The following is an 11709-nucleotide window of genomic DNA, read 5'->3' as shown; positions in this document are numbered from 1 at the left end:
TCACGAGTATTTGATCGATACAGATTTGCAAACACAGTGCGGAAGTATAGGAATAATTCATCATGTGATTAGTGTATGATTTTAATATACATAGGGAAGTTATCATTACAATTGCAATGTGTATTCACGTCCTCAAAGTGTTCTTAACATTCTGTAACTTTTCCTATTGATAAATCAGAATCATAAATTGTAAGTTTTGTAAACAACTGTCTTAATCACGCTGAACAATATATCATCCGAGCAGCGCCATACATAACGCCATTCAGAATTTGTTCGCTTGTAAGAACATGATATCAACGCATGAGAAAGCAAGCTCTCTCTCTCTCTCTCTCTCTCTCTCTCTCTCTCTCTCTCTCTCTCTCTCTCTCTCTCCCCTCTTTTTCAATATAATGGATTCTTCAATATAGTGCAAGAATCGTATCGCTATTTTGACACAGTCAATGTTACACACTGAAATGGTCAATGTACATAGTTGATATAGGGAAAATGAATTAGATTTAGAGAGATCCTTCCTTGATTTCAATCACACGCTGTAAACACTGAGTGATGTAGGAGGAATAATGTCATCTTGTACTTGTGGTGAGAAAAAGGATAGCAATTGTGGGTATTGTGGCTCATTTAGGGACAGACAAAGCACTGTCCTTAGTTTAAACCCAATGTCCGCGTTCAGCAACTACCAACCAGAATTCTCGGTTTCTGTAACAGGTATGTATTCAGCAACTACTGACAAGCATTTACAGTCTTGTTAACGAGAGAGAGAGAGAGAGAGAGAGAGGGGGGGAGAAAAAGAGAGAGAGGGGGGGGGTCGTAGTGGTTGAAGGAAAACTTTACATTACCTGATCAAGTTATGGAGCTCACGGCGGGTGTGACCGGTCGACAGGGGATGCTTACTCCTCCTAGGCACCTGATCCCACCTCTGGTACATCCAGGGGTCCGTGTTTGCCCAACTATGTTTTGAATGGCTTATAGGAGTTATGAGATTGATCACTAGATATATAGGTTAGTCATGCATGATTGAAGGAAAACGTTTAAAAAACGCGAATTCACTTTAACATTTATTAAAAATAACTGTGGTCATGTGCATTCTGTTGTTGTGCACATGGTAATATATTTCCTTGTCTTTTACATATAACAAGAAAACGTAAACAAACGATATATTGTGACGAAGTTTTTTCTGTTCTGCACAGAGTCTGACTGGCAGTGTCCCCAGTGTACCTACATGAACAATCCCATAGCAGTCTCCTGTGAGCTGTGCGGCAGCAACAGACCTGTTCAACAAGTGGATTCTGAAAATAGCATGAAGTCGAATGATCCCAACACCCCTGTCTCAAACGAAACCGGTACGTAAATACTAAAGTAAAACCGGTACGTAAATACTAAAGTAAAAGGTACGTAAATACTAAAGTAAAACCGGTACGTAAATACTAAAGTAAAAGGTACGTAAATACTAAAGTAAAACCGGTACGTAAATACTAAAGTAAAACCGGTACGTAAATACTAAAGTAAAACCGGTACGTAAATACTCAAGTAAAACCGGTACGTAAATACTCAAGTAAAAGGTACGTAAATACTACATTAAAACCGGTACATAAATACTCAAGTAAAACCGTTACGTAAATACTCAAGTGAAACCGGTACGTAAATACTAAAGTACAAGGTACGTAAATACTAAAGTAAAACCGGTACGTAAATACTAAAGTAAAACCGGTACGTAAATACTAAAGTAAAACCGGTACGTAAATACTAAAGTAAAAGGTACGTAAATACTCGGGTAAAACCTGTATGTAAATACTCAAAGAAAATCGGTACGTAAATACTCAAAGAAAACCGGTACGTAAATACTCAAGTAAAACCGGTACGTAAATACTCAAGTAAAAGTCGTCAATCTGTTCAACCAGGGAGCAAATTGATTTTAGAAATATCTGAAAATGTAATCACTGGGAAGAGTTGTGCAGAAGCCAAATCATCTTTTGGAAGATGGTTGGTGTTGTCTTTTGGATATACAGTAATTTTTCGGAAATTTTCGTCTTCACCTTGAGAGACATATGAGGCGGGAAAACGACGGACAAACACCAGTGCATTTTGTCATGTGCAACAAGAATATCTTTGTAGTGGCAATAGGAACTTTGATAAAAAAAAAAACAACAACAAAAAACTCTTATTTCCACGACTATTTTCAAACAATTCATTATCTATTAAGTTGTGAATTTATTCTTTATTAAGAATTCATTATATGAAATATTGACATAAGATGCCTGGTTGCATAAAAATACCACTATATCACTGTCATGATCGTGTGCAGGATTGGACAAAACAAGATGGCAGACGTCATTTCCAAACAAAGGTAGGCTCTTAAAACTCTTCATTTTACCGACTTATTAGACGACGAATTTATGAATTTAAAACACTGCCTGACCAGAGAGGCATGATTAAGTTGATTGGTTGTTGGAATTCTTACTCATGTACACGTACAACTCTAAATTCATTGATCGAAGTTGACGATGTTGCCTCGATAGAATTCGAAGCGGGCGAAGATGTTTCTAATCATGTTTTCATGCATTTTAAGAAAGATACTTTCGGTAAAATAGACTCTGCACATATCTTTTGATGAAAACTTGAACCAGTGTATGCGATTTGTCCCTTAAATTGCTTTGGTTAGATATATATCTTGACTTGAACATTTGCTGATGTTCAGGATTAGACTGTAGTCGTTTCCACGATAAACGTGCCGGATTGGACCTCGATTTTGGTTCAAGATTGGACCCTTTTTTAAATACATGCATTTTTTTCTCTTACAGATCCAGTCAAGAGCGGACTTCCTTAAGCTTAAAAATTGCAAGTGAATGAAGTGTGTTCTATTTTATGTCTCCTACTAAAACCATGGTTTTGACAAACCTAAAAGAGCACGTGGAGCAAGGAACTATCAGTAAGCCGGAAGAGCCAGCTCGAAAATCTTTAAGTGTTTGAGAATTTCGCCACGCACATGAATCTAAAGTTCTGCCACACGTTAGAAGGAGCCTTGTTCTCGAAGATCAACATGTTGAAAAGTCTTCATTTTGCAGAAGCAAATACATTTATATTGTATATACACATGTAGACCATGTTCGATTCCCAACCACTTAACATTTGTAATATCTGCATGGAATTATTAAAACTGAGCATGGTTTGACGTATAATAATCTCTTCAGGCATGATGGTTTACATTTCATAAAGCTGTTCAATGACAATAAAGACTATAAGATGTTGAGATGTTCATGTTTTCAATACTTAATAATCTGTCCACACGCACTTGTTCCTTTCATATGTATGCTTCTGCTGGAACCAGTTTTGATTGTTAAAGCGGGATTTATTATCTTTTGAAAAATTTCCCTATCATTTTTATTCTAATAATCTTGAGTGCATATGTTGTGCAAGATATCGAGGCCAACTCACTTACAAGGATAATTACTTACGGTAAAAGTGTTTGTTGGAATGTAGTAAATATCAGTATTTTTGTATTTAAAAACCTTTCGTTTCTTGTAATTACATTGAATTCAACCTTAGAGTACATATACTGATGAAAGGAAATAAAAAGGATATTTTCTCAGAAATTCGCAATATCACTCCTGTAGCTGAAATATGAACCTAAATGAAAAGCAGTTTTGTCCATGATGTTTTTTCGTCTTCAATATTTGCTGCTCAGATGAGAGGTTACTCTTCAATACAAATTTTTCACTAGTTGTTATCAGTTCAATACAAACGCAATAACATTGAAATATATTTAATAACAAGTAAAAATTAAGAACACTTCTGGTTCAATGAAATAACAAATTAACATGTGTAAAATGCAATGCAAAAGATTAGTAGTATCTCTGTAAAACAAAGCATAATACCGTAAAAATAATCGTTTCATAATGTACATAAACGGATATATAAAACGGCTGCCATGGTATATGTATGCACTTCGTGTATTCAGAAAGCAATGTATTTTTTTTTTTACTTCATGTTTCGTTTATAATGTGCAAAAGCGTGTGTTGCACTGGTCACAAACGAAGACAATTTCTCTGATTGATGTTTCCTTTTTACATGCCTACGAAATTCAGAATTGGTCTTGAATTCCTCACTACCAATTTCGCACATTCGAAGTGTACCCATCTCATGGAATGAAGTTCTACGGCTTGATACCTGAAACAAAGGAGAAAATCTATATAACAGAGTTTGGAATTAGGGAATATATAAGCGGGTTAATTGAATTCAGGAAGCGTCGAATTTATATTGTTACAGAGGATTATGAAATGATGATAATTTCTCGCGTGCTTTATAGGTCAAAATGGCTTTATATACCTGGATACGAACAGTCAAAGTTACATCTGTCGTAAGCAAAGATTGGTGATTCATGTATAGATCTGTTATATTGGTTCAATTTGAAGGAGATAGCGAATGAATATTTTTACAGTAGCAATTGTCGTCGTTGGGAACTTAAACGACGATTAATTTGATAACAGTAAAAAACAAATTCAAAATACACCATGGTCATGTTGGAAATGTCTGAGAATCCAATAAGCTGCATTAATCAAACTAAAATATGATAAAGTGAAGTCGAGATTCGAAAATATAAAGGATTTTGAAAATAAAGATAAAAAGAGGGTCCAATCCTGAACCAAAATCGAGGTCCAATCCAGCACGTTTATCGTGGAAACGACCACAGTCCAATCCTGCACATTAGCAAATGTTCAAGTCAAGATATCTATCAAACCAAGGCAATTTAAGGGACAAATCGCATACACTGGTTCAAGTTTTCATCAAAAGATATGTGCAGAGTCTATTTTACCGAAAGTATCTTTCTTAAAATGCATGAAAACATGATTAGAAACATCTTCGCCCGCTTCGAATTCTATCGAGGCAACATCGTCAACTTCGATCAATGAATTTAGAGTTGTACGTGTACATGAGTAAGAATTCCAACAACCAATCAACTTAATGATGCCTCCCTGGCCAGACAGTGTTTTAAATTCGTCTAATAAGTCGGTAAAATGAAGAGTTTTAAGAGCCTACCTTTGTTTGGAAATGCCGTCTGCCATCTTGTTTTGTCCAATCCTGTACACGATCATGACAGTGTATATTTTCAAAATGACCGCCAGTTGTTCATTTACACGCCTAAATACTACACCTTATTGTTACCATTAGTCAGCACCTTGTGCAATGAAAATGTCTAAAATGTCATTTCTGGTACTGTAGCTGTGATGTATTCCTCCCAGAGGCCATATTCTCATCTGAGTATTTTATACTAATTTTGATCATGTACATTCAAGTAAAGAACCAAATTTTATTCCCGTGAGAGAAAATTTTCGCGGGATTCGCGAGATCATCATCGTCGCGAATACTAGAAAAATGCTCGATCGCGAAAATTACTCGCTGCGAACCAGTTTACCACAGGTGAATCGCGAAATAAAGTAGCCTCGAATAAAAGTTCGTTTAAAATCTTATGACAGCATTTAGTTACTACTGTGTAGTTCTACTATGATTCTAGGATTACTTTTTACAACGAAGCGCATTCACATACAGTCACTGTGACATAAGTATAGATTTTCATCTTTATACATGCACATCTGTTTTACGATGCTGCAATACACGCACAACATCTGTCTTACGATTACATACATAAGCCTGTGGACATGCAATATTATAAGCTTATATTATCTAGCTTCTAAACCAATCATCTTGTAGATGAAGTGAGGATAATTTTAGTGGGAAGAACTGGAGCTGGAAAAAGCGCCACCGGAAACACACTGCTGGGCGAGACGGTGTTTCGTTCCGATGTATCGAACTCCTCTGTCACCAAAAAATGCACACGGGGATCAACCAACCGCTTCGGTCATCGATTGCTTGTTGTAGATACACCAGGACTTTTTGACACGGGTGAGATTGATGGATTGTATTGATTGATTGTATATTGTTTAACGTCCCTCTCGAGAATATTTCACTCATATGGAGACGTCACCAGTGCCGGCAAAGGGTTGCAAAATTTCGGCCTATGCTCGGCGCTTATGGCCATTGAGCAGGGAGAGATCTTTATCGTGACACACCTGCTGTGACACGGGACCTCGGTTTTTGCGGTCTCATCCGAAGGACCGCCCAATTTATTTGTCTCTGACGACAAGCAAGGGGTACTGACTACTGAGGACCGGATCCTCACGGGAGACATTAATTAATGGAGGTATGCTACACGAGAGAATTTGATATGGATGAAAAGTGGAGGATATATACAACAATATTTTGAAATTGATGTACAAAGTAATCTGGAAAAAATTTAAACCCCCTGCTGGACTCGCACCCGCGATCTACAGTTCAGCTGTTGACTTGCTTACCTACTGAGCTACTCAGCTAGGCGATGATTTATTAAATGAATAGACAAATATTGCTGATATTTATATTTTCATCCATGTTTTAAAAGGAAGTCAGCCATTATGACAATGTAGAGTACTTCCGACTACGCATTTCCCCCCACAAATCTGTCCAATATTAATAGTACATTATGTTTAACAATTTGATTAAGTATAAAAGAGATTATCCATTAATTTACAAAAAGTAAGCTTATATCATGGGTCGTCTTAGCTCACCTGAGTCGAAAACTCAAGTGAGCTATTCTGACTTTTTGTCCGGCGTCCGAAAACTTTTAACATTTTCGAATTCTTCTCCAGAAGACATGACCTTTCTTTTGGAACCAACGTTTTTGACCTTATAAATTTGACTTTGGATTTTGACCTACTCTTAGAAAAAGATAACCTGGACAATACTTTATGTAGTATTAAAGGCAGAACGTTCATACTTTGTATGTGTAGATTCCTTATGGCAAGACCTTACATTTCATTCCATGAATTTTACCATGTGACCATGAATCATAGTTATGTCATGATCCTTTGGGGCGAGTTTGGGGTCATGATATGGGGTCAAAATTTGCATGGAAATAATCGTTTGAAAATTTCAATAATTCCAGGGCCAAAGTGACTAGGGTGAAAGATGTGGCCTATGGGCCTCTTTTCTTCTTATTCATTATATAAGATTGCATAGGGAATGTTGCTCACTTCATCTTCAGTTAAAAATGTGTTCTTAACGTACGACTTTACTAGAAAGTCATTTGATATATTATATATACTGGTTAAATGTATTAAAAATTCCCCGTTCAGATTTTTAGAAAAATTTAGTAAGTCATTCATATAAATCGGTTTTTTTAAAACCCCAATCTTTCCATTTTAACGTGCATGAAAGTGTGGTTGTGATCTGCACAGACATGTTAGCAATGAAAATTTTTAATGAAAGTTGAAGACCTTTTCTAAAGAAAGGATCTACGACTTTCCCTTTTTCTATGATAAAGAAACAGACAGTAGGTTAATTATATAAACGGTAAACATAACAGGTAAATCCGAAGACTCATCGCATCATAGCACACATATACTGTAATAAGTAGCATAATTACATGTGTATCATCTATTAAAAATGGAAAAATAAAATTTGAAAATTTTCAGCTCAAGTCGTGCCCATGCCCCTTTAATCCTCCACATGCTGATGTACTTGTATAAACGTTCTTGGGTCATTAAGTCAAATATCGAGTTAAAAAAATTTACTATGTCAAAAATTACATTCCTGCTACTCTTTTATTAATGACATTTTGAAATTGAAAAAAAGGAAAATCATCAATTTGTCATCGTTTTATATAGATATATACTTTTTTTCTAATAAACAAATACATCGACTGATTGAATCCAAACAGATGTTTGCCTCGTAGAACCTGATACATGTAGGTGCATAGGGCGTACAAATTGAAACGTGCAACATTCCTTTATATGATTTCCTGTTTCTACGTCAATTTGAGGTTTCATTCAGTTCAATTTAATTACATGTACATTCCAACTCGGAAATTAACAGTTAATTAGCAATACAGTGTTGTTTAACGTGTGATTGTAAATTTCCGCTTCGCTAGAACTGATGCTGAGAAATATATAATGTATATCTCACGGTGGCAATGTCCAATGCCGTATTTTATACATTTGTCGGTGTTGTATTTTAGAGATTAACCTATATGCTGCTAACATCAAAATGTTATAACGGTTGCCATGATGCCAATATGCGTGACAGATATTCACCTTTGATGCATGTATTGAAACCAGCTGAGAGAGAGAGAGAGAGAGAGAGAGAGAGAGAGAGAGAGAGAGAGAGTTTACAATGAAGAGAGAGTTTACAATGAAGACAGCGAGAGAGATGCGGGTGAATAATAGTTTTGTTGATGTGAATATCATATAGTTTGCTACTATTTAATTTGTTTTCAGCTTATTAGCAGTACATGTAAATACATACTGTCGTAGCATAGTAGGCATGCATGAAAGGTAAAGATAACGAACAATGACCAATCTCATAACTCCTATAAACAATACAAAATAGAGAGTTAGGCAAACACGGACCACTAGACAAACCAAAGGTGGGATCAGGTACCTAGAAGGAGTAAGCATCCCCTCTCGACCGGTTGCACCCTTCGTGAGACCTATATCTTGATAAGGTAAACGGAGTTATCAGTAGTAAAAATCAGCGTGCTAAGAACGGCCTAACAATCTGTATAAAACATATCAGACTGCATATGATCCAATGATAGGTTATATTGGCAAACTGCATGAACTTTCTATACAAGTTTTTGTTGATTTCTACGAAAGCCGAATAGGTTCATTTTTTATTTTTCAAAAACTCTAGATCGTTATAAAGAGTTAGTAATTTCGTTATAACGAGTTAGTCATCTCGTTATATAACGAGGTTATCTCTTTATAACGAGTTAGTTATCTCGTTCGTAGATTTCACATCACATTCACACTTATAAAGAATATGTTAGGAAGCTTAAAACATGCATTATACCATTGTTCTATAGTGTGTTTATCATTTATGTAGGGATGACAAATGAGGGTATAACTACCGAAATCTTGAAGTGTGTTGGACTAACAGCCCCGGGCCCCCATGCCATTTTGTTGATAGTTGCAATCGGCCGATTTACTCAGGAGGAAAACGAAACTGTTGTCCTCCTCCGCAAGATGTTTGGCGAAGACATGATGAAATATCTCATTGTTGTATTCACCCGAAAAGACGATCTAGACCGAGGAAGCAAAACAATCCATCAAATTGTCAGAGATTCTCCGAAGTGCCTTCAAAAGATTGTTGATGAGTGCGACGACCGCTACTTTGCTCTTGATAACACCAGAAACGACCCGAAGACCTCGGAACAGCAAGTGCACGAGTTACTAGAGATGATACAACAAATGACGAGAAGAAATGGCGGAGACTATTATACAAGTGCAATATTCGACGAAACCGAATTAGTAATTCGACAAAGAGAGCAAGAATTGAAGAAACAATACGAAGTTGAAAGCAGAAGAAGAATAACGAAAATGCGCAGACAGCTTTCCCTGGAATATCAGGAGCAGAACAACAGATATAAAGAACAAGAGAAAACTTTGATGGGAAGGTTGGAAACTCTTGAAATGCAACTAAATAAAGAAAACGATGTAGCACTACAAAGGCTGACGCAACTACAAACTGAAATGGACAATTTGCAAATGGAAACCGCAGCGGGAGCCTTTCAGATGGAAGAGCGCGCGTATTTGTCAACACTTCAACAAAAAATTGCGGATGTGAAGAAGAGATTGGCAGAAGTTCGCAAAGAACAAGATGAACTTTATTCTAAAAGTGTGTCTGCTATTCCCGACATTGATACAACACCTGGGCACTCGAGAATTGGAGGGTGGGAGGTTGTCCGAGAGAGCGTGCGGGATGAAATAGAGCAAGGCGACAAACATATTTTGAAAAGAGTCTGGTCAAATTTGAAAAATGCTGGGCTTGGTTTAATACAAAATTTTAGAGATATGTTTGAAATACTTAAACAAAAAGCAGGTGTTTCTTAGGAATTCAGGATCCTCTCTACTCGTAAATGTATCTAAGATTCAAGACATGTTTCTTATTTTTTAATTGTTATAAATAATATATTCTTCGAAAGTATGATCAAGAAATTTTCAACAATCTCTAATAAATCAAAAAATGGACTCAAGACGTTTGTTCTACGTATGGTCATTGGTTATTTTTAAATCGAGGTAGGCTACTGACATATTGATGTTACAGGGGTTTCAACAGTCTCATTAAAAGTCAGCATTCCGCAAATTCTATGGTCGTTATATCGATCGAATTTGCCAAGGTAACCTATCATTGAGTCAAATGTTGTCTGACGTGTTTCAAACCGATTGTAAGACCGTTCGTGGCACACTGGTTTTGACTACGGATTACTCCGTTTACCTGATCAAGATATAGGGCTCACGGCGGATGTGGCCGGTCGGCAGGGGAGGCACCAGATCCCACTTCTGGTATATCCAGGGGTCCGTGTATGCCCACTCTCTGTTTTGTATTGCTTATAGGAGTTATGAGATTGAGAACTGTTCGTTATTTTCACCTTTCCTAAGTTAAATAAAAAAAAATAAGGAATTCCTAGTAGCTTAATATTAGGGAGCGTGATAATTCCCTAACCCCAAATATAAACAAGTCATATTTTTAATCCTAAAATAACCTTTCATATTCTGCTGATTCCACATCATATAAATAAACCCAATATTTGAATTAATCTCGAAATCAGATTGCATTTGATATCATGCGCTGAATAGCAATCGCCAGGCATAAGAATCGGTTTGAAGCACGTCAGACAACTTTTGACCCATTGATGGGTTGTATTCAACAAGTTTCTGATGAATTGACAGCATCTCAAATATACATGTAGCTGTCTCGTCCCAAAAGAAACTGGTTATACAATGGCAATATTTCTTTGAATTATTACACTGATAATTTCTAAGTAATTTAAGTTTTGATATTTGGTTTATTTCTGTGCGCTCTTTTGAGAAAGTAGGGACATTAACTTTCTGTCTGTAACACTTTGGCCTCCAAATAATATATCATACTTTTTGCTCTCTATAGTAGCAGGGTCCAGGACCTTCAGCTATTAAACTGTCAGCTAAAAAAAACTTTGTAAACTTTATACGCAAATTTATATATATGATATTTTTATGGGGTTTTTTTTAAATAAAGTATAGCACGGCCTTTGTTTTATCTTTTGATAAAAAAGAAGTAAAGTACATGTATAGCATTGCTGTTAACAATGAAAATGGCATTATGCATGCGGTCTATCCCGAGGCTTTCCCTGTTGATCAAATGTTTCCTAAAATGCAGAGGTAATCCTCAAGCGTGTTCAAGAATTCGACTCGTGAAATATACATGTAGAAAAAGAACAAAACACGTATGCTGAATTTTGATTGACTTCTCGTATGAAAAGATATTCCTTTTTATGTTTGAATGAGAAATACTTTAAAATTAGAAATTACGTGTGTGTTTTACAGTACCTTGAAATTGAATGATGGTAGGCATGCGTGCATCGGATGGATACCTGACTTTTTAAATGTCTATATTTCAGTAAACTGCATATAGTTGTTTCTTTCTAAATGTAGCCTCACGTACAAAGTTATAAGATACGGTCAGATAGACGATTATGCAGACTTCCGGTTCGTTTGTCTTTCGTAATATCGGTAATCTAGATAATTATTCAATTGTGTTTAAATATCTTTCATTATTGAAATTGTTTCCTATCAAAATGAATGGTCAATGCTTTTTATCAAGAAATATCATATACATGTATATTAAACAGTATAAGAGGAT

General features: G+C 36.1%; 1 protein-coding gene and 1 long non-coding RNA gene across 3 annotated transcripts; both read left to right on the top strand.

The window, feature by feature from the left end:
* The first annotated feature begins 375 nt into the window (after positions 1 to 375).
* Positions 376 to 11097, top strand: LOC125655038 (GTPase IMAP family member 4-like). Of its 2 annotated transcripts, XM_056143897.1 has the most exons (4): positions 376 to 705; positions 1188 to 1340; positions 5707 to 5898; positions 8914 to 11097. In XM_056143897.1, exons 1-4 carry the CDS (start codon positions 561 to 563, stop codon positions 9918 to 9920), a joined length of 1497 nt encoding a protein of 498 aa, XP_055999872.1. In that variant the 5' UTR covers positions 376 to 560; the 3' UTR covers positions 9921 to 11097. The 2 variants fall into 2 exon arrangements, with proteins under 2 accessions (XP_055999872.1, XP_055999873.1); XM_056143898.1 differs by lacking the exon at positions 5707 to 5898 and having other exon boundaries at positions 501 to 705.
* On the top strand, positions 1347 to 3244 carry LOC130047992 (uncharacterized). The gene is made up of 2 exons (XR_008796823.1): positions 1347 to 2344; positions 2799 to 3244. It is a non-coding gene; the product is annotated as an uncharacterized LOC130047992 (long non-coding RNA).
* Positions 11098 to 11709: the final 612 nt, after the last annotated feature.

The sequence above is a fragment of the Ostrea edulis genome, chromosome 7 (assembly GCF_947568905.1).
Source record: "Ostrea edulis chromosome 7, xbOstEdul1.1, whole genome shotgun sequence".
Lineage (NCBI taxonomy): Eukaryota > Metazoa > Mollusca > Bivalvia > Ostreida > Ostreidae > Ostrea > Ostrea edulis.
The sequence above is the reverse complement of the archived record's forward strand: the minus strand, read 5'-3'. Positions and strand labels throughout refer to the sequence as shown.

Coding starts and splice junctions, on each gene's coding strand:
- LOC125655038 (XM_056143897.1), top strand. CDS start 561: ATGTCATCTTGTACTTGTGGTGAGAAAAAGGATAGCAATTGTGGGTAT. Junction 706..1,187: donor ATTCTCGGTTTCTGTAACAG/GTATGTATTCAG, acceptor TGTTCTGCACAG/AGTCTGACTGGCAGTGTCCC. Junction 1,341..5,706: donor CCCTGTCTCAAACGAAACCG/GTACGTAAATAC, acceptor ATCATCTTGTAG/ATGAAGTGAGGATAATTTTA.